Source organism: Malus domestica, chromosome 15, assembly GCF_042453785.1.
Source record: "Malus domestica chromosome 15, GDT2T_hap1".
Taxonomy (NCBI): domain Eukaryota; kingdom Viridiplantae; phylum Streptophyta; class Magnoliopsida; order Rosales; family Rosaceae; genus Malus; species Malus domestica.
The window spans coordinates 3,960,554-3,984,130 of record NC_091675.1 but is presented as its reverse complement, the minus strand read 5'-3'; the positions used below and the strand labels follow the sequence as shown (position 1 = coordinate 3,984,130).

Sequence of the window (23,577 nt, the reverse complement as noted above, 5' to 3'; positions counted from 1 at the left end):
TACATTTGTAAGGAGTGTAGAATGAGATTTTTTGAGTGCTAATAACAATTCCCTAAAATTAAAGGAAAACTAATAAAAAAAAGGCTTGAAAACTTTGAGTTTTAACTAAAATGACAAAAAAATATTGTAAGTGAATAGTACTAAGAATGACTTCAGTAAAAATGTCATCAACGTTAAAAGTGAACAGTACTATAAGTGATTGATTAAAACTCCCTAAAATTAAGTCTAACAAAATTGAAACAATAGACAAATTAAAGGAGAAGATGATTGTTCATCTTCTTCTTCCCCTCCCACCCGAGGCGGGTGAACTTTGACCATATTTTGAACCCCAGAACTGGGCTTTTATTACTATCACTTAACCACAACAGCCTGGGAAATGTGGTAGTTACCCTGCTATTCTTGCTGCTTAAACTGCTTCTGCTTTGAGGAGCTGAAGTAGTTAAATTCTGAAACGGATTAATAAACTTTGCTTTAAAATCTAAAGTGGTCTGTGGATGTCCATATCAACTGGGAAATTTTGGGTTTAAGGGTGAAGGAAATGGAGTCACTGTTTTTTCTTGGAATTTGAAGGAAATATTCATGGAAGCAATCAGGCTTTACTATCCATTTTGCACTCCTACTGTGTAAGATGGGTTTGTAGACAGTGGATTATAATGGAGTTATGGTTCCACGAGGAGGGCACGGTATTGGTTGATGCAGCCATGACAGAGATAACAAAAAAGAAACTACCTCAAATTTATGTATAAGAGTCTTCTAAAATCCTTTCAAATCCATGAAAGTTTGTATCTTGAGTCTTTTTTTATTTTATATTTTTATATCCTTTCAAATCCATATAGACTTTGCAGAATTTTACATAACTCTAAAATCTCTCTCTTAAACCAAGTCGTTTAAAATCCTTTCAACGTCTATTTGAGTCCACCCCACTTCGACATTGTTGGTGGATCATCCCTTCGCCATCTGGAGATGATTGATTGTTTTTACGAAGAGAATATTAGAATTTCGGCCCTTAAATTCACTGTGTTCAAATTAAGAATGCCATCTTTTTCATCAATGCTCCCCAATTGACAAAGACATTATTCCGTACATGGGATCCTGTAACTTCACAATTCGCTGGTTTTTATGTGCTTCTCTTATCTTTTTCTGATGAGGTAAGCTAAATAAGATTATTGTATGACCGTTCCAGAAAATTACTCTTTCAGGACCCTGGAAGCTCCAATATCTATGGATCATGAAGAAGAATCTTCGTTGGAGGTATGCTAATGTTACTTACATATCATTACTTTGTAAGACTGTGTAAAATTTTAGGATAAATTACATAAAACTATCTCAATTATGGATTGAACAACACTTTCATACCCAATCTTTTAAAAGTGACAATGTCATACCTCATCTTACGAATTTGTGCCAATGTCAGACCTCCGTCAAATTTTCTGTTAATTTTTCTGTTAAATGTTGACGTGGTTTAAGACGGGATCCACTTCCTAGCCAAGTGGATAAAAATATTAATTAAATATTAATAAATTATTTTAATACTTTTATTTTAAAACATATGGGACCCACCCCCAATAATTCTCTCCCTTTCTCTCCTCCTTACTGATCTGAGAGCAAGTCCACCCCTAAGGACTTTGCGCCAGCACCCAGCGCATTTATCCACTCAAATGAATAATAATAGACTGAAGTGAACAGTAATAGGTCAAAGCATCTCCACCCCTAAAAAAATGCGCTGGCACCCAGCGCATTTTTTTGGTGTGTTTTTTTTTTTAAGTTTATTTCGGATAAGATTTTTAACCAATTTCAGATAAAATTTCAAATAAACTTAAAAAAAATACACACTAAAATAAAATTACATACTCATCAAATAAACTATAAAAAAAAAACACACTAAAATGAAATTACATAAACTCATCAAATACACTTTATTCTTCAACCATAAGTTTTTTGGTATTTTTTTTTCACACAAAAAGTATATGAAAGCTTTGGTAGAAAGTGTAGAAAATATTGAAATGTGGTGTAAGGTGGAAGATGAGAGTTAGGTATTTATAGAAAAAATAAATAAATTTTTTTTTAAATTTTATGTATTTTTTAATATTTTTTCTGTATGTTTTAATAAATTTTAATTAGTTAATTAACATGGACCGTTGATCTGTGATCGGACGGTATATTTTAAAAGTAAAATTTAAATTTTTTTTACCGTTGGAAATCCAACGGTCTAGAAAAACTAGCCGTTGGAAATCCAACGGATATAAGCATGCCACGTCGCTGATGGGATCCGGAGCACAAGTGGGCTGATAGCCCTGTCGGCTACTCGTGGCAGTGCCTGCGTGAAGCGCACGCGCCAGGCAAACTGCCCAGCTTCTTGCTCGATCTGTTTTGGGCTGGTCCATTGCCCAGCTCGGGCTGGGTACCAGTCAAAATGAGGGGTGGACTTGGTTGACAGGGTGCTGGCCCTGTTTTTGTGCTGGGTCCTAGGCAAAATCCACTGGGGTGGAATTGCTCTGAACCCATCTCTCCCTTTCTTCCCTTTCTCCCCTGCGTTCCATCTCTCTCTCTCTCTCCTATCTCTCTCACCTTCACCTCTCTTTCCTATCTCTCTCATCTTCACCTCTCTTTCCTATCTCTCTCACCTTCACCTTCATTCTTCACCTTCTTCCTTTGTCCATTCTTCACCTTTTTATTTAAAAAAAATTTGGACCAAAAAAACCCAGATTTTGTGTTTTTTTTTTTGTAGCGGGTCCGTCGGGCCTGGGACAAGATCGGCGAGGCGACGAGAAAAACCCAGATTTTGTTTTTTGTTTTGTTTTTTTGCAGCGGGTCCGTCGGGTCTGGGACAAGATCGAGGATGCAGGGCCTGATTTGATAAGTGGGGAGAAGGGGGTGGTGGAGGAAGGTTGGGGGGGGACAGGTGGGAAGGTTTTCTGGGTTTTGGGATTTTGGGGATGCAGGTGCCCAGAGAGAGAGAGAGAGAGAGAGAGAGAGAGAGAGAGAGAGAGAGAGGAGAAAGAGGCGAGAGAGAGAGAAATGAGAGAAAGAGGGTGGTGGAGGAAGGTTGGGGGGGGGGAGGGACGGGTGGTAAGGTTTCTGGGTTTTGGGGATGTAGGTGCGCAGAGAGGGAGAAGAGAGAGAGAAAAAGGGGGAAGAAGATGATGGAGGAGAAGAAAGAGAGAAGAAGGGGGAAGGGAAGAACTGAGGGTTTCTTTTTTATTTTATTTTTAATATTAAATGATTTTTTTTTAGTTTTTAATAATATTTTATTAAATTTTTAATGAAAAATGGTTATCGTCTCTGTTCATGTCAACATTTAATAGAAAAATTAATTGAAAAACTGACGGAGGTCTGATATTGACACAAATTCGTAAGATGAGGTATGACATTGTCAATTTTAAAAGATGAGGTATGAAAATGTCATGACACCAATAGTTGAGGTAGTTTTTTATAATTTATCCAAATTTTTACTACCAATAGATTTAAGCTTGCGGTTTGTTGGTTTTAAATTTAGCAGCTTTCATATCCATGCATGAACCTGAAGCTTTTCAGAAAGAAAACGTTCTCCAAAGCTTGGTAATACCAGTTCCTCCATCCCCTGCAAAACACGAGTGAGCCAAATGACAACTTCAAGGCCAACAACATATCCAATTTCAACACTGAGAACATCCCAATTAATCTCATTGCCTGAATTCAAATCGCTTCCATTTAACATTCAACTGCATTGGGTATCTGGACATCCAATGCCTCGGTATAATTTATTGGATCGCAGATGGCTTCCGTTATCTGATTGTATCCAAGGTTTAAAACCACTAATTTTGTGCAGTTGGCAACAGATTCAGGAAGCTGACCTTTGAATTTGATTTGATTTCCCCTGACGTCTAGAGTTTCTTGGAACGATCCCATTGAGAATTGCTTGAAAGAGACACGATTTTGGTATTTATCCAGAATTCACCAATGTCAGTCGGTATGCTAAAGCTATAGTAAGTGACTTGTTTAATTCATACATGGCACCAGAAGGAAAAAATGAAATTGGTTTTTTCTTTTTGGAGAAAGTGTGAATTGAAAGTTCTGGCCAGCCCAAGAGATTCACTTGAAAAAATGAAGCTACAATCTCCATGGATCACAGAGAAGAAGCTTCATTGGAGGTAACTTTTTTTAGGTGACGTTGTGTTGATACCAGTTAATCAAATTTTTTTACCGTCGTCAATTATGCAATTACAAAACTCTTAGAGCAAAATCCAGAAGTTGCAATTACCTTTCTGATACTGTAATCAAGGGTTTTCTTCCTTCTTTCTTTCCCTCTGAGAAACAAGTACGAAAATACTACTAGTGTAAAAATATCACTAAGGAGTATAAACTACACTATTGATTAATTAATTCAAAAGACCAAGTCTCCCAAATTATTAGACTTAAGATGCTGAGGTGCTACTGACCTTTGATATTTTTAGGGTCAAGACTCGAAGAGCCGAAGTGGTGGATGTAGCTCGGTGAAAAACTCACTACATCCACCACATTATTATACTTGTGAGACTGTATGTGTGCCACATCAACACACAAACAAAATTATTTACTAAATTCAAACGGAAAGATCACATTTGATGTGCGGTGGTCAAGGTCAATTATATTTATCGATTTTCATTGTTAGGGACCAAACTGAAGAGTTTGGTCAAATCAAAATATTGTGTTAGTTAATTTTCTTCCTATATGCAAATTATGAAAAACCATACACGCTTTCTTAGGAATGAGGATGAAACTATAAAACGTGAGTCGGTGTTTAAGGGAAAAAATGAATGTAAAATATTGTAAATATTAGGAGTCATTTATTAGGTAGGATATTGTTTTTGTCCTTTATTTGTTTCCTTCTGGAACAAAGATTGTATATGTATATTAGAGATGACAACAGTTTGATTTGGGGACATAAATGTTATATTCATCCCATAACTATGAAAACTAACCATATCCATAACCACAAATTAATCATCGGGTATTATTCATAACCATACCGACCGGTTAACGGATTTCTCATTGGTTAATGATTATATCCATCTTCGTCAATAAAAAAAAATATTTATTCAATTGACGCATGATAATTTAGTAAATATTAATTTCGTCATTAAATATTTGATAAATGATTTAATAATTTTATCTTGTGAAACATAAAAATTAAAGCTAAACGTTGATAATGTTGGTTTGATCTTTGATATTTCTCATAAGTATCATTGAATTCTCATAGATTTTGATTCGTATTAAAACTTTTGAACTTTTCCACAAAATGCAACTCACACAATGTAATTTTTGTATTGTCAAGGTAATGGATTCAATAAATAATAAATATATTTTAATACTTTAATATTATATATAATATTTTTTTTTTGTTTGGATTTGGAAATGGATACGGATTGGGGATCCCTATAACCATATCCAAAACCATAATCGAATAATAATCACGGTTTTTCCCATACCCAAAATATATCCAAATTTTTGTATTCAAATCCAATACATTCGGGCAATTATTCACAGTTATCGGGTTTAACAATTATCTATCTTTTCTTTTCACAATAACTCATCCAAACTCTGCACAAAACTCATTCAATTAACCTAATCGTATTAAAAACCTAGCAAATCTCCATTGAATTAAGTACAGTTGGCACTAAATTATCCATCTTTTCTTTTCACAGTAAAGCAACGAGAAGGCCATGAGCAAGTAAATCTGGAGCACTACTACCAAAATTCCAGCAATCAACAAAACCTAGATCAACCCACCAACCACAATCAACTGTTCAGTGTTTTGTATTTACCATATATAGAAGAAGAAGAAAAAAAGGAAAACCATACACAAATTAATTACTGGATTTTCCTCTGTTTTTTTGTTTACATTCGTTGGGGTGGTTTCAGGTCTGAAGTTTTGGTCCGACCAGGAAATTTGCAGAGCAGTGAAATCAGCCTACCCCATACTTGTCCCTTACTCTGTCTCCCTAAACCCATACCTCCATGCCGAAAACCCTTCTGTCCCCCTTCCCTCTCTCTCACCGACTCCAAGTCCAGATGAAAAACCGTTCTTAAGCACAGTGGCAATCTTGTAAATAAAGCGAAATTTGGGCTGAAATCAACCGGGTGGTAATTTTGTAAATAAACTGAAATTGACTCAGTGCCACCTTCCCCCCTACTTTCGACTCAAGTAATGGGAAATTTCTTTGAAATACCTCCTCATCAGAAGTCAATGGGAAATTTCTTTGAAATACCTCCTCATCAGAAGTCAGCGATTCAGCAGTAGGGGACACTTCTTCTTTGGTTGAATATTCAAATGGACTGTTGTTATATTGAAAATCCTACTAACTATCATCTTATAAATAAGTTTCTTGGTGTCCCTCACCCCCGGCTATGAATTCCAGACCGTCCAAGAGAGAGTATTCAAACATGACAAAAAACCCTATGATCGAACCCGTCTTTCTTTTCTTCCTTTTCTTTAAGATTTTCTTCGTCGGGGCACAAAACACAACATTAATCCCAGTACATGTGGGAGTGGTTCTTGACTTGGACACCGGGTATGGGAAAGTGGGGATGAGCTGCATTGACATGGCCCTCGCCGACTTCTACGCCTCTCATGCAGGCTACAAAACCAGGCTGGTCCTACACAAAAGGGACTCCGCAGAAGATGTTGTTGTTGCAGCTACTGCAGGTTCTTTCTCTACCTCTTATCTTTTTTGTGTGTTTTTTTTCTTCTCTTAAATATGTTTCACTATCTATTAGAATATTAAAGGTGTTGATTCCCAATTGGGTCAAATGGTCGGGGTCTTCCATGTTATTTGGTGTGGTTCGGTATTTTCACTTGGAGATGCTAAATGTCTGTGATCTGTCACAACCTTCTGCTCAGCTCGACCAAGGATGAGCCGGTATGGCTTGTGGGAAATTTAAATATTAATTATTTAATTTTTGTTATTGAATGAAAAAAAATTTAACCGGTGGCAGTTTCTTGTTCTATTAAGAATGTATTTTTTTTTATGGTCAAACAATAGATTTTGTCAGATTAGATGTTAGATTAGCCAATAGCAAGGTTTGAAGTCACATCGTCATGCAAAGGCTCAACACATTTTCACTGGCCACTTGCGTATGAGGAATGTTGTTAAGAAGTGTTGTTTTGTTGAAGTGGCTACCTTTTGGCTTGCTACTGTTTTTTGGTTGCCGTCAAATCTTTTTCTGTTCATACAAGCTATCTTTGCATTTAAAAAAAAAATAAAAAAGTTTGTCAGTTTTCTCCAAGTTTTTCATTAGAACATTGCATCCGGGCAAGCCTTAATCTCCAAATTAGTTTTCTACAACTTTACTCAATAATTTTGTTGTTGATGTTTTACATAAGCTTGTTTTTATAACATAATAAATGAACTGTTATAATACTTCTTTTTATATATATATGCTATCAAATTTCAAGTTTCATTAACTAACAAGTGCATGCTGTTCTTGTTCTTCTTCAATTCATATATCTTTAATTTTGTTTGTTTTCTGAAATTGCTCCAACGTGGCTCATCCAAGTGACCTGGTCAGTTAGGCTTAGTTGGGTAGAACCAAGTTTGTTTGGATCTGGTTGGGTTGGATTTGTATCGTGATCAACCATTATAATTTTCCAGAAATGCTTATTTTTAGCTGAAATTATATCAGAGTTTAATTAATTTCCATTTGTCACCTTTGAAACAGCTCTAGACTTGATAAAAAATGAGAAAGTGCAAGCCATCATAGGGTTAGAATCATCAATGCAAGCCAGCTTTGTAATTGAGCTTGGAGACAAAGCTCAGGTGCCCATAATATCATTTTCTGCAACAAGCCCTTCTCTTCACGGTTCATACTTTTTCCGAATTGCGCAGAATGACTCATCCCAAGTTAAAGCCATTAGTAGTGTCATCCAGGCCTTTGGTTGGACTGAAGCAGTGCCCATCAGTGTTGACAATGAGTTCGGAAAGGGAGTAATACCTTACCTGACTACTGCTTTGCAAGCAGTTGGTACTCGTGTGCCCTACTGGAGTTTCATTCCTTCAACTGCCACGGATGAGGAAATTGTTGCAGAGCTTCGCAAGTTGATGTCAATGCGAACCAGGGTCTTTATAGTGCATATGTCACCTTATATTGGCTCTCAGTTTTTCTCAAAAGCAAAAGACTTTGGCATGATGGGTGAAGGCTATGTTTGGATAATGACAAATGGGATGACTAGCAGTTTTATTTCCTCGAGTTCTTCTGTCGACATAGACAACATGCAAGGGGTGTTGGGTTTAAAGACTTATGTTCCCATTACAAGGGAGCTTGAAAGTTTTAGAGCTAGATGGCAAACAAAATTTCGACAAGACAATCCAACTATCCCTAGTGTTAAATTAGATATTTTTGGATTGTGGGCGTATGATGCTGCTTGGGCACTAGCCATGGCAGTTGAGAAGGTTGGAACAACAAACTTCCACTTCCAGAAGATGAAAGATTCTGGCAATTCCACTGGTTTGGAGAGATTAAAGGTCTCTCAAAGTGGTCCTGAACTTGTCCGAGAATTATCAGGTACAAGATTCAGAGGTATTTCAGGATATTTCAGTCTGATTAATAGGCAACTACAATCATCTACTTTTCAGATAGTCAATGTGAACGATAATGGGGAAAGAGGTATTGGATATTGGACAGCCAAAAATGGACTCGTAAGAAACATTAAATCGAACAGAAATACAAGCAGACACTCTAATTCTAATGCCAGTCTTGGACCTATTATATGGCCTGGAGACACCACCTCGGTTCCAAGGGGTTGGCAGATTAGTACGAATGGGACCTTAAAGGTTCTAGTCCCGGCGAAGCTAATGTATGATGAATTGGTAAATGTAACGTATGATTCTAGAACTGGCACAACTAAAGTCACTGGATATTGCATAGATGTCTTTACCGCTGTAATAGAGGCATTGCCATACCCAGCTCCTTTTGAGTTTCATCCCTTTGCAAAGCCTAATGGTGAAAGAGCTGGAAGTTACAATGATATGTTCAATCAAGTAGCTCTCGGGGTAAAACCTCTTATTCTACGAGTTCTTCTTTCTTTTTCCCCCTATTATTTTACAGTTTATTCTATTGACATTATTTAAACATTAGCACTTTTACTTGACAGAACTATGATGCTTTAGTTGGAGATATTACCATTAGAGCAAATAGATCCTTGTATGTTGACTTTACATTGCCGTACACAGAAGCGGGGGTATCAATGGTTGTGCCTGTCAAAGGAAACAATGGTGCGAAAAACACCTGGGTGTTCTTAAAGCCTTTGACCTGGGACCTTTGGGTAACCAGCTGCTGCTTTTTTATTTTCATTGGTTTTGTGGTCTGGTTTCTTGAACACCCAAAAAACAGAGACTTTCAGGGGCCTCCACATCACCAAATTGGCACAAGCTTTTGGTTCTCCTTCTCAACCATGTTTTTCATACATCGTAAGTTCCCATCATGTTAATCATTCTTTAGTGATCACTGATGCTGTAGAAACAATTGATATGCACCATATGAACTAAGCAAAGCAACTGTTTTTTCGATGACTCATTAATGCCATATATGTTTTCAACTTTTGAAACAGGGGAGCTAGTGCTGAGCAACTTGGCTAGATTTGTAGTGATCGTATGGTGCTTTGTTGTTCTCATACTAACGCAAAGTTATACTGCCAGTTTAACGTCAATATTAACAGTCCAGCAGCTCCAACCAACCGTCACTGATGTAAACACGCTCATTAAGAATGGGGACAAGGTTGGCTACCTACGACGTTCTTTTATTTACGGGATTCTGAAGCAAGTAGGATTTCAGGATGATAAACTTAGGGCATATTATTCTAGAGAAGAATTGCATAAACTTCTTCAAGACGGGAATGAAAACGGAGGTATTTCTGCTGCTTTTGATGAAACGCCCTACATGAAACTTTTTGTTGCAACTTATTGTTCAAAATATACCATTGTCGAGCCAACATTCAAGCTAACATTCAAAACTGCTGGTTTTGCATTTGTAAGTCCACTTGTTCTCTTTATGGGCTTCTCTCCTCTAACTAGTACATGTTTTCTGATGTGAGGATTTTTTTTCGTTGGGTTACATGTAGGTCTTTCAAGAAGGTTCGCTTCTCACGCGTGATTTTTCAGATGCACTCACTCAAGTGCACGAGGGAGATAAAATGAAGGCCATCGAAGAAAAGTGGTTCAAGAAAAATGAAAGTTGTTCAAACTCCGACACCGTGGGAAGTTCCAACACTCTTGGTCTTGATAGCTTTTGGGGCCTCTTCATCGTTGCTGGTGTTGTTTCATCACTAGCTATCCTCATATTTATAGCTATGTTCCTCTATGAGCATGGCCACATCTTGATACGCGCAGATACAGAAGCCTCATTTTGGACAAGAATTCATGAAATATTAAAAGTATATTATGGAAAAGACCTGACTTCGGATATTTCTAGGAAGAGCACGCTGCAAGATAGTGATCATGGTATAGTTGCGGCTGAATCTTCACCAAACAGCAGATATCCCCCAAGGTCATCATCAAGCTCTCCCGACCCCACTGGACTGCACATTGGTCATCAAGAGCTGGTAGGAACTCCTAATTCTTCTGTGCATGGTGGTGATCTGAGTCCCAATGGTCAAGCAACCCAAGACAGTAGTACTCATGAATATGGTATTGAGTTAACTTCCTCCCCAAATGGTGAGAAACAGAACTAAACCCTAAATTAGAATCGACCATTGACCAAGAAAACTATTAGTTTTTGTGTCAATATATATTCTCCGTGTTGCAGTCCTACTGTATTAGGATTGTGATTTAGTAAATGCTAGTGTATATAGGAATATCTTTGTATATTCACTTTAGTAGTTAAATTCCAATTAGAGTTGTAATCTTATTAGGGTAATGGTTTAACATATCCTACTACTATAAATAAAAGCACAATGAGATGATACAACACACCTCAGAATTACATCTCTCTCTTCTCTCTCTTGCCGCTGGCCTCTCTCCCTCTCTGTCCTAAATACAAGGTCATCACCAAGCTCTCCCGACTGTGCTGGACCGCACATTGTTCATCAAGAGTTGGTGGGAACTCCTAATTCTTCCGTGCATGGTGGTGATCTTGGTCAAGCAACGGCAACCCAAGACAGTAGTACTCATGAATATGGTATTGAGTTAACTTCCTCCCCAAGTGATGAGAGACAGACCTAAATCCTAAATTAGAATAGACTATTGCCCAAGAAAGCTATTGATTCAGAGTAAATTATTTTGTAAATATATATTCTCCCTATATTGTTTTTCTTATCTTAATTGATGGTTTATGACATGCAAAGAGGGTTGAAGAGATTTATGTCTTCCCTCACCCGCCACTTGCAAGAATTTATATGCAGCCGGAGACAAGTTCTCTGCAGGGCGATGTTCTCCCTGAATCTCCGCCTAACATTTTGAAAACTCTTTGACTAGATACTACATTAGTCGCTAAAATTTTCACTGCACAACTGCACTTCAATGCTCCGGCTTGTGCATGTGTTGGTGCCACAATTCCTCCTGTGAAGCTTAGAACTCTTTGTCAGTTTAAAAATGTCTTTAAACACCTTTAGTAGGCATTAGGCTCTTTGAAATGAGTTATTTGTTATGTCAAATGTGCTCTATTAGTTAAAACCAACAGAAAGATTGAATGATGTTATTGTTAGATTATAAACTTGCACCGTAAGTAATATGAGCTTCTTATCAAGAGACTGTGTCATATAGGGTTAAATCTATGTTAAGTTCTTTATATGTGTTGTTATGCAAAAGACTTTAAATATTTCTTTATATATGCATGTCAAATGATAATCACAAACTGATTGAATGTTTATTAATAAAAAAAACACAAGGCATCAAGGACGACATAAAACCAAACCCTAACCATTAAGAATGCATAAATGGTTAAATGAAATACAAAAATAGAGATAAACAAAAGTTAAAGAATTCAAAAGGATGGGAACTCAAGTCACATACATTCGGATAAAAATATGTGTCACCAATAGGAAATAAGCATATTAATCAATACTTAAGTGATAATCCAATCATCAACAATTACATCATTTATTTTGTAAAATTTAGTTTAGAAATTTAGTCTCTCTAGCATTACTTAAAACTGTAACGACCCGTCCCCAAATATTTCGGTTTTTACAATTTTAAAATGTGAAATTACGAAAATACCCTTCAAGGCAAATGCGTTGATTTTATTTGACTGTCTTGTCGTGTCACGTAAGATCCATTTTCTTGGCGATACTCGTAGTACTCGTCGCTACAAACGCGTGGGCGCAAATGGAACGTAATTTGTAGTTATAACAAAGGAATTATTAACGATTAAAGTTGAGGACAAAATGGTTAATTGACCATAATCTGGAAGGCTCCAGATTTTGCTGGAAAAAATTTTTTAGGCCACATGTGTGGCTAGGATGGAAGGTTGAGAAGAGAAAGAAGAAAGATGGATGGATGAGAAAGAAGATAAATGAGAGAAAAAAGGGGGAGTGCTAGCCAATCGGGGAAAGAGGAAGAGAGAGTGACCAATGGGAGGAGAGAAAGGAGGGGAAATGATAGAAGAGTAAGGCACCAAATCCTTCTACCCGTTTCCTGCGCGACCCGACCTGAACCCTCACCATAGTTTTCAACGCCTTTTCAAGCAGGTTTTTCGGCAATCCAAAGCCACCCACCACCTGGAAACCATCCCACAACCTCCCCTACTCCATTTTCATCTGTTAATCGGTGGATTCTAGGCCTAAGTTTCGTGGGTTTCGCATCAATGGCTTCGAGGGCACCCACGGCAGCAATCCGCCGTTTTTTAAGCCACCACCATCGATCATCACCCCCAATAGACTTTCCACAACCCCAGGAACAAGGCCCAAGCATTGGATGAGGCGTCGACGTTTGTTTAGACATCAATTGGGAACACCTAATTCTAGAGTTTCAGGCAAATAAATGGTGAATTGGGGTGATTCCCGGCCGAAATGGACCACTGCCCAGGTATGAAAGTTGTTCCTCCCATCGAAATCTTCATTCCTATAAAATTTGAGAATTTTTGGAAATTGTTGAATTTTCCAGCGAGTCGGGGCGGTGGGCCACCACTTACGGCGGCGCGTGGGGGAAAACCCGAGGTCCCTCCTTAATTTTTCCGACTTGCTGAATCCAAATTCGCTGTCTGTTTTCCCAAATTTTATCGTTTAGGTATAGTTTTACTAAAAGGTCTCTAATTGTGTTTAAGCGTGTTGGCAGGAAGCGACATCATCCTCGTTAGTTCAAGCAAGTCTCGGGCAATAAAATATGTGAGTGGACCCCTTCATAACTTATATATATTTTTATAAAATATTAGCCTATGATGCATTTTATATCTCATGATGTGAATATATTTTATAATATGCTTTATAGAATTCTATATTTTATGGTTTATAAAATATTTATAATTTATCGGAATTACGTTTTACGAACGGATATGAATTACTAGGATTTTCATATATGGAATTCTATGGATTTACGAATGTGACTTATCATGGATTTATGAAATGTGACTTAGAGCTTTTGAACTTCGGTGTTTTAATACGAGTTTTGAGACATGTTTTTGGTACTTACCTAGTGGGTTATCATACAGCGCATCTGCACACCACGGGTATAGATGTCTATGGCCATAAGACACAGATGATGGAGAGTGAGATATGATATATATTATACGCCCAGCTTTACCGCCAAAAGCGGTGTTGGACAGCTTCACTACCTCCTCATCAGCAGTCAGCGATTCAAATTGACTATTTATCATCCTACTGTCTATCATCTTTTAAATAAGTTTCTTCGCCTCCCTCACCCCAGGCCAAGAATTTCAAACCTTCCAAGAGAGTATTCAAACATGACCAAAATTCCTACGATCAACACCGTCTTTCTTCTCTTCCTACTCTCTAGGATTTTCTTCGTCGTGGCACAAAACACAACATTAATCCCAGTACACGTGGGAGTGATTCTTGATTTGGATACCTGGCCTGGGAAAATGGGGCTGAGCTGCATCGACATGGCCCTCTCCGACTTCTACACCTCTCATGCTGGCTACAATACTAGGCTGGTCCTACACAAAAGGGACTCTGCAGAAAATGTGAAGAGAAAGTTACTCAAGTAACTCAACATAATAGTAATAACAAACAGTTAAAAGTTAGTTAGGAAAATTACCACACTTGTAACTTTCCTTTACTCTGTTAGTCTGTTGTATTTAGCTTCCATATAAATACTCTTGTAACTTATCCTTTGGTGTAATGAAAATCATTTCCCAATATGGTATCACTCGCCTAAAGTCTACCGACTAAGATCCTTCGTACGCTTCCTCTCATTTTCTTAGTCACCAAACAAGTCTCATTCCTGTCATTTTCTCTCTGCAATCCACAATCTATGGCGGCCAATTTTTCGACTTCTTCTTCCCCAGTGATCGCGCACCATCATTCTCCTCCTGTGCTTGCTGATCCTCCTTCTTCTTCTCCAAATCCTCATCCTTCAGTTCCGCTGCACACAAACCCTAATTCTTCAATTTAGGCCTCGATCAACTCGATTACGATACACAATATCGGCAGCATGATTCAGACTAAGCTCAAGCGCCATAACTATCTTGTGTGGCGCTCTCTCTTCGAGCCGATCTTTCGTCGCTACAAACTTACCGGTATTGTTGACGGATCTGAACCTCCACCGCCTCAGTTTCTTGCTGATGATTCTGGTTGATTCACCTCTGTTCCCAATCCAGACTATGAATTGTGGTATGAGAAGGATCAGAACATCATTATCTGGATCAATTCCACACTTTCGGAAGATCTGATTCCTTTCACTGTTGGCGTTCAATCTGCGCGAGAACTCTGGTAAAATCTTGAACGGCGGTTTGGCGGTGTATCTCGTTCTCACATTCATCAACTCCGTTCAACCTTGCAATCTGCCAAGAAAGGTTCATCTTCTATTTCGGAGTATCTCCAACGCATTAAAGAGGCTACTGATGCTCTTGCCGCCGCTGGTGCTCCTGTGGATGATCATGATCTACTCCTCATCATTCTAAATGGCTTACCTGATGAGTATGATTCTTTTGTGGATTCTGTTCAGTTTCGACTTGCTGATACTACTGTTGATGATCTTCACGGATTTTTGTTAAGTAAAGAAATGGCTCTTACTCGCAAGCATTCCACTCAAGGAACAAATTCTGCACCCTATCAAGCTTTTCAGTCTGTTCCAGCGTCTTCACCTCCACTCCTTCCTATACCTCAGGCGTATATTGCTCAGCCTCCTCCTTCCTCTAATTTCAACAGAGGCAATTTTCAGCGTAATAATTCTCAAAGGAATTATAATAATCGCAATCGATACACTCGTAACCACATCAACAAGAATGTTTCTAATCGTGAAGGAAATCGTAGTGGTGAAGGATTTCGTAATGGTGCTCGGTTCTTTAACAATAATTCCAGGAATGTTCCTTGTCAAATCTGTGAAGACATTGGTCATCAAGCGATTGACTGCTCCAATCGTATGAATCCCAATTTTCAAGGCCGTATTCCACCAGCTAAGCTTGCTATGTATGCTCGCTCAAATGCATCTTCTTCTCCTCCGTGGCTACTTGACTCTGGAGCAAGCTCTCATATGACCAACAACCTCCAAAATCTTCATAATCCACAACCTTACAGTGGCCCCGATAAAGTCTACATTGGAGACGGCTAAGGTTTGCCGATTTTCCACTCTGGTTCCTCGTTACTTCATACTCATTCTGCTACTTTTAAATTACAAAATGTGTTGCATGTTCCACACTTGAAGCATGATCTTGTTTCTGCAAATATGTTTCTTAGAGACAATTGGTGTTCCTTAACTCTAAATCCTTTTGACTTTCATGTCAAGGATCTTACTACGGGGAGAATGCTTTTTAGAGCTCCTGTTCGCTGTGGTCTCTATCCCTTTTCTGCATCTTCTCAGTCTTCATCGAAACATCATGGTCTTACTGCACTCAAGGCATCACAACACACTTGGCATCAACGTTTGGGGAATCCAACGTTCAAGACTTTGCAATTTGTGATCTCAAAGTCTTCTTTGCCTTTATCTACTATTGTCAAACAATCTTTCTGTTCGAATTGTGTTTTAGGCAAATGTGCCAAGTTACCTTTTCAGAATTCTATTTGTCATTCTTCTAGATCTTTAGAGTTGGTTCATGCGGATGTTTGGGGTCCTGCTCCACTGTCTTCTATCAGTGGATATCGAATCTATGTCATATTTGTTGATGACTTTACTAAGTACACTTGGCTGTATCCTCTCAAACATAAATCAAAAGTATTTCAAGTTTTTGTTCACTTTCAAGCTCTTGTTGAAAATCTGTCTGGTCACAAAATTGGAACTTTGAGATGTGACTCAGGGGGTGAGTTTATTAGTACTCAGTTCAAACAGCATTTGTCCAGTCATGGCATCCATCAACATTTTAGCTGTCTATACACTCCTCAGTAGAACGGGTATGCAGAATGGAAACACCGACACATTGTGGAAACAGCCAGGACACTACTTATTGCATCTCAGGTTCCTCATCAATTTTGGGTAGAAGCATTTCTCACTGCAGTTTATCTCATTAATTGGCTTCCTCCAACTGCTAAATCTTCACCCTGTGAGCAATTTTTCAAGAAGAAACTAGATTATACTCAGCTGAAAATCTTTGGTTGCAGCTGCTATCCTTGGCTCAAGCCATATACACAGTCCAAACTCGACCCCAAGAGCAAGTTATGTGTTTTTATTGGCTACAGTTTGGTTCACAAAGGTTACAGATGCTTAGACCCCTTCACCAATAGAGTGTATGTCTCCCGGCATGTCTACTTTGATGAAACCACATTCCCATTTCATAATCCCTCTCTTGTTTCACAGCTACCCTCTTGTGCTTCCTCCTCAGTCAATCCTTCCTCATTTTCCCTTACCTTTCCCAACCTTTATTCTTCATCCCCTCTTACTCCTTCTATTACACGTTCACAATCCCTTACCTCTCCCCCTGTCTTTCAACCTCCACCATCTGTAAGTCCTACTGAATTTGCATCTGAATCAGTTTCTATACCTGCACATGTCTCAGTTCCTAATATTGTCCCAGTTTCTGATATTGTCCCTGTCCCACCTCCAACCCTTCCTGTCTCTACTCATCCTATGCAAACATCATCTTCCTTCCAACTTAAACACTGAATTTGTTCTAACTACATACATTCAAGCATCCAAATATCCCCATTGGAGAACTGCAATGCAGGATGAGTTTAATGCTCTGCAAAATACAAGAACTTGGACATTGGTTCCCTCTGATCCTTCTTACAATCTCGTTGGGTGCAAATGGGTCTTCCGGATTAAAAGGAACCCTGATGGTTCTGTGGACCGTTATAAAGCCCGGTTAGTAGCTAAGGGCTACAATCAGCAGGAGGGTATTGATTACAGTGATACGTTTAGGCCAGTGGCTAAACCAGTTACAATTCGACTTCTTCTCACTCTTGCAGTTCAGTCTAATTGGTTTCTGCATCAATTGGATGTAAGTAATGCGTTCTTGCACGGCTCTCTCAAGGAAGATGTGTATATGTCTCAGCCTCCAGGCTTAATTGATCAGGACAAATCTTCTTATGTTTGTCACTTGCAAAAGTCCCTCTATGGCTTGAAACAAGCTCATCGGGCTTGGTTTGAAAAACTGCAATCTGCTCTATTCTCTATGGGATTTAAGGCCTCACAATCTGATCACAGCTTGTTTGTGTTGCAACAACCTGTCTTGGTGGTTGTTTTGGTTTATGTTGACGACATTCTTGTCACCGGACCTTCTTCCACAGCCTGCACTAATGTTATCTCTCAACTTAGTGATCAGTTTCCCATTAAGGATTTAGGCAATTTGCATTTTTTCCTTGGTTTGGAGGTTACCCGAGCTTCTACAGGGATCTTTATTCATCAATCTAAGTACATCTTAGATCTTCTCCAACGCACTAAAATGGATGGAGCAAAGCCCTGCACCACTCCTCTTGGTTCTACTAAGCTTGATCTCACTAGTTCTCTATTGGATAATCCAGAGGAATATCGCTCTATTGTTGGTGCTCTTCAGTATCTTACATGGACTCGTCCGGATCTCTCCTTTTCAGTAAACTTGGTCTGCCAGTTTATGCATTCTCCTCGAGAACCCCATTGTCAAGCAGTGAAGCGCATACTCCGCTATCTTAAGGGAACACTTGGATATGGTCTCTGGTTTCCTAAAACCTCGACTCCTCTTACTCTCAAAGCATATTCTGATGCTGATTGGGCAGGTTGTTCCTGGGATAGACGTTCTACTAGGGGTTTTTGCTTCTTTCTTGGATCCTCTATCATCAATTGGAGTGCCAAGAAGCAACACACCGTTGCTCGTTCATCCACCGAAGCTGAATATAGGTCCTTGGCACACACTGCTGCTAAATTAACATGGATCTGCAAATTGTTCACTGATATCGGTTTCAAGCTGCCTTCTCTTCCTCACATTTGGTGTGATAATGTTTCTGCGATTGCCCTTGCTTCCAACCCTGTTTTCCATGCTCGTACCAAGCATGTGGAAATAGATTACCATTACATAAGGGAACTTGTTCTTGCCAAGTTGCTGACTGTCCAATTTGTATGCAGTCAGGATCAACTTGCTAACATTCATACCAAATCCCTTCCCAGGCAACGCTTTCTTTTTCTCCGGTCCAAGCTATCACTTCAACCTTCTCCCTTTAGCTTGAGGGGGTGTGAAGAGAAAGTTACTCAAGTAACTCAACATAATAGTAATAAGTTACTCAAGTAACTCAACATAATAGTAATAACAAACAGTTAAAAGTTAGTTAGGAAAATTACCACACTTGTAACTTTCCTTTACTCTGTTAGTCTGTTGTATTTAGCTTCCATATAAATACTCTTGTAACTTATCATTTGGTGTAAAGAAAATCATTTCCCAATAAGATGTTGTTGCAGCTACTGCAGGTTTTCTCTACCTCTTCTCGTTTTCGTCTTTTCTTTTTTGCTTCACTCAAATATGTTTCAATAACTATTAGAATATTAAGGGTGTTGATTCCCCAATTGGTTCAAATGGTCACAATTGGGGTCTTCCACGTTATTTGGTGCACTTGGATATATGATAAATGTCTGTGATCTGTCACGACCTTCGTGTAGTCGCTCAGCATGACCAAGGATGAGCCGGTATGGCTTGTGGGAGATTTAAATATTATTCTATTTAATTTTCAATATTGAATGTATAAAGTTTAACCGGTGGCAGTTTCTTCTCTATGTGCTGTGTCCGAGGAATGTTGTTAAAAAGTGTTGTTTTGTAACTTCTGTTGCAGTGGATGCCTTTGGGCTGCCGTAGAATCTTTCTATTCATACAAGCTATCGTTGCATTTCAAAAGAAAAAGTTTGTCAATTTCTCCAAGTTTATCTTTACGACATTGCATCTGTGCAAGCCTCATCTCCAAATTTGTCAGTTTTCTACAACTTTATTCAATAATTTTGTTGTTAATGTTTTATATAAGTTTGTCATCATGACATATATGAACTGTTTTAATACTTCTTTGTTTGATATAACGTATGCTATCAAATTTTGAGTTTTGTTACAACCAACAAGTAACAAATAAGAGCTGTTCTTGTTTTTCTTCAATTCATATATCTTTAATTTTTTTTTTCTTTCTGAAATTGCTTCAACATGGCCCATACAATTGACCATAGTCAGTTAGGCTTAGTTGGGTAGAACCAAGTTTGTTTGGATCTGGTTGGGTAGGATTTGGTTCGTGATCAACCATTATAAATGTCTAGAAATGCTTATTTGTATTCGAAGTTACATCAAAGTTTAATTAATTTCCATTTTTCACCTTTGAAGCAGCTCTAGACTTGATAAAAAAAATGAGAAAATGCAAGCCATCATAGGGTTAGAATCATCAATGCAAGCCAGCTTTGTAATTGAGCTTGGAGATAAAGCTCAGGTGCCCATAATCTCATTTTCCGCAACAAGCCCTTCTTTTCAAGGTTCATACTTTTTCCGAATTGCACAAAATGACTCATCTCAAGTTAAAGCCATTAGTAATATCATCCAAGCCTTTGGTTGGAGTGAAGCAGTGCCCATCAGCGTTGACAATGAGTTCGGAAAAGGAGTAATACCTTACCTGACTACTGCTTTGCAATCAGTTGGTGCTCGTGTGCCCTACTGGAATTCCATTCCTTCAATCTCCACTGATGAGGAAATTGTTGCAGAGCTTCGCAAGTTGATGTCAATGAGAACCAGGGTCTTCATAGTGCATATGTCCCCATATCTTGGCTCTCGGTTTTTCTCTAAAGCAAAAGACTTTGGCATGATGGATGAAGGCTATGTTTGGATACTGACAAATGGGATGACTAACGGTTTTATTTCCTCGAGTTCTTATGTCAACATAGATGACATGCAAGGGGTGTTGGGTTTAAAAAATTATGTTCCCATTACAAAAAGCTTGAAAGTTTTAGAGCTAGATGGCAAACAAAATTCCAACAAGACAATCCAACTATCCCTAGTGTTAAACTGGATGTTTTTGGATTGTGGGCATACGATGCCGCTTGGGCACTAGCCATGGCTGCTGAGAAGGTTGGAATAACAAACTTCCGCGTCCAGAAGATTAACAATTCTGGCAATTCCATTGGTTCAAAGAGATTAGAGGTCTCTCAAAGTGGTACTGAACTTGTCCGAGAACTATCAGGTACAAGATTCCAAGGTCTTTTGGGAGATTTCAGCCTTATTAATAAGCAACTACAATCATCAACTTTTCAGGTAGTTAATGTGAATGATAATGGGGAAAGAGGGATTGGATATTGGACACCCAAAACTGGACTTGTAAGAAACATTAAATCGGACAAAAATACAAGCAGACACTCTACTTCTAATGCCAGTCTTGGACCTTTTATATGGCCTGAAGACACCACCTCGGTTCCAAGGGGTTGGCAGATTAGTGCGAATGGGACCTTAAGAATTGGAGTCCCGGTGAAGGGAGCATATGACGAACTTGTAAGTGTGAAACATGATCCAAGCACTAATACAACCAATATCACTGGATACTGCATTGACGTCTTTACTGCGGTAATAGAAGTATTGCCGTACTTTGTTCCTTATGAGTTTCATCCCTTTACAAGGCCTGATGGTACGAGAGCTAGTTACAATTATTTGCTCAATCAAGTAATTCTTGGGGTAAAAACTCTTATTCTAAGCTTTATTTTTTCCCCTTATTACTTCATATTTTTATTCTAGTGAAAAACATCGATTCAAATGTTAAAACATTAGCAATTTTACTTGACAGAAATATGATGCTGCAGTTGGAGATATTACCATTAGAGGAAATAAATCTTTGTTTGTTGACTTTACATTGCCATACACAGAAGCATGGGTATCGATGGTCGTGCCTTTCAAAGGAAATACAGGTGCCAAAAACACCTGGGTGTTCCTGAAGCCTTTGACTTGGGACCTTTGGGCAACCAGTGCCTGTTTTTTCATATTCATTGGTTATGTGGTCTGGTTTCTTGAACATCCAATAAACAAAGACTTTCAGGGGTCTCTGCGTCACCAAATTGGCACAAGCTTTTAGTTCTCCTTCTCAACTTCTCAACCATGGTTTTCGCACATCATAAGTTCCCTACATGAGTTATCGTTTTTTAGAAACAATCTTGTTTACATATTTGATGACATATTGATGCCATATCTATATTCTTTTGAAATTTTTGAAACAGGGGAGCAAGTATTGAGCAACTTGGCTAGATTTGTAGTGATTATATGGTACTTTGTTGTTCTTGTACTAACACAAAATTATACAGCCAGTTTAACATCAATGTTAACAATCCAACAGCTTCAACCAGTCGTTACTGATGTAAACCTTCTCATAAAGAATGGGGACAAGGTTGGTTACGTAAGAGGTTCCTTTATTTATGGGATTCTGAAGCGAGTAGGATAGGACGATAAACTCAAGCCCTATCATTCTAGAGAAGAATTGAAGAAACTTCTTCGCAACAGGAACAAAAATGGAGGTATTTCTGCGGCTTTTGATGAAACTCCCTACATGAAACCTTTTATTGCAACATATTGCTCAGAATGTACCCTTGTTACACCAACATTCAACTCTGATGGGTTTGCATTTGTAAGTTACCCTTGTTTCTCTGTGTGGGCTTCTCTCCTCCAATTAATACATGTTTTCCGACGTTGGATTTTTTTTCTTTGGGTTACCTCAGGTCTTTCAAAAAGGTTTGCTTCTCACGCGTGATTTTTCAACAGCAATCACTAAAGTGAGCGAGGGAGGTAAAATGGAGGCCATCGAAGATAAGTGGTTCAAGAAAAATGAAAGTTGTTCAAACTCCAACACCATGGAAAGTTCCAACACTCTTAGTCTTGATAGCTTTAGGGGCCTCTTCATCGTTGCTGGTGTTGCTTCATCACTAGCTATCCTCGTATTTACAGCTATGTTCCTGTATGAGCATGGCCACAACTTGACACGGGCAGATTCAGAAGCCTCATTTTGGACAAGAATTCATGAAATATTAGGAGTATATTACGGAAATGACCTCACTTCAGATACTTCTAAGAATAGCACGCTGCAAAATAGTGATCATGGTATAGCTGTGGCTGAATCTTCAGCAAACAGCAAATGTCCCCCTAAGTCATCATCAAGCTCTCCCGACGCCACTGGACCGCACATTGTTCATCAAGAGTTGGTGGAAACTCCTAATTCTTCCGTGCATGGTGGTGATCGGAGTCCCAATGGTCAAGCAACCCAAGACAGTGGTACTCATGAATATGGTATTGAGTTAACTTCCTTCCCAAGTGATGAGAAACAGACCTAAACCCTAAATTAGAATAGACTGTTGCCCAAGAAATCTATTGATTATTGCGTCAATATTTAGAAAGAAAAAAAAACTTAGCATAATTGGAACATTTCCTTCTAACTTATCATGTGTCTATGTCAGGTGATAAATGAGAGAGAGAAATGCAAATATATTTTCGATTAATGTAAGTGTCTTTCAATAATTAGATACATCAACCCACTCATCATATAATAATCAGCAATGGAATATGAGTGTGTTGAGTAATCTCAACTACATTTCTTGAATTTTAAGTGACCCCAAATTCCATATGCTAGAAGAAAGATGACTTATTTTTAGCCACACCTCTTGGAACTCAATTTTTTAATCTCATTTTACTCCCTATAACTCAAAAGTCACTACTTTACTCCTTGAAACTCAAAATTCAATTTACCTTGCTGCCTGGAACTTGAATTTGATCTCAGTTTGCCCCTTGAAGCTTAAAAGTTGTCTCTTTAAAACTCAAAATTTGCACATGTAAGATAATCTTAGTGGGTGTTGGTCCCACATATATTTTAAGAAGCGTAGTTAAAAATAAGCCAAAAAAGATTAGACAAAGCATTAGAATGCAATTAAAACTAAAAAGTTAGACAAGTCTTTCCACACATAAAAAGGATAAAATTAAGTCTAACAAAATTGAAACAATAGACAAATTAAAGAAGAAGATGATTGTTCATCATCTTCTTCCCCTCTCACCCGAGGAGGGTGAACTTAATTTGACCACCTTTTGAACCCCAGACCTGGGCTTTTATTACTATCACTT

General features: G+C 38.4%; 3 protein-coding genes and 1 long non-coding RNA gene across 4 annotated transcripts; 3 read left to right on the top strand and 1 right to left on the bottom strand.

Annotated features, from left to right (window-relative positions):
• Positions 1 to 5,570: 5,570 nt before the first annotated feature.
• Positions 5,571 to 5,998, bottom strand: LOC139192454 (uncharacterized). The gene is made up of 2 exons (XR_011576620.1): positions 5,861 to 5,998; positions 5,571 to 5,734 (listed from the first exon to the last, which is right to left on the bottom strand). It is a non-coding gene; the product is annotated as an uncharacterized lncRNA (long non-coding RNA).
• A 301-nt stretch (positions 5,999 to 6,299) lies between these two features.
• On the top strand, positions 6,300 to 10,922 carry LOC103400110 (glutamate receptor 2.8-like). The gene is made up of 5 exons (XM_008338793.4): positions 6,300 to 6,664; positions 7,678 to 9,008; positions 9,110 to 9,425; positions 9,566 to 9,984; positions 10,076 to 10,922. The coding sequence occupies exons 1-5, from the start codon at positions 6,367 to 6,369 to the stop codon at positions 10,682 to 10,684; spliced, it is 2,973 nt and encodes a 990-aa protein (XP_008337015.2). The 5' UTR covers positions 6,300 to 6,366; the 3' UTR covers positions 10,685 to 10,922.
• An 8,000-nt stretch (positions 10,923 to 18,922) lies between these two features.
• On the top strand, positions 18,923 to 22,089 carry LOC114821729 (glutamate receptor 2.7-like). The gene is made up of 2 exons (XM_070814906.1): positions 18,923 to 21,156; positions 21,266 to 22,089. The coding sequence occupies exons 1-2, from the start codon at positions 20,545 to 20,547 to the stop codon at positions 21,548 to 21,550; spliced, it is 897 nt and encodes a 298-aa protein (XP_070671007.1). The 5' UTR covers positions 18,923 to 20,544; the 3' UTR covers positions 21,551 to 22,089.
• On the top strand, positions 21,849 to 22,796 carry LOC139187634 (glutamate receptor 2.9-like). The gene is made up of 3 exons (XM_070814632.1): positions 21,849 to 21,859; positions 21,973 to 22,096; positions 22,188 to 22,796. The coding sequence occupies exons 1-3, from the start codon at positions 21,849 to 21,851 to the stop codon at positions 22,794 to 22,796; spliced, it is 744 nt and encodes a 247-aa protein (XP_070670733.1).
• Positions 22,797 to 23,577: the final 781 nt, after the last annotated feature.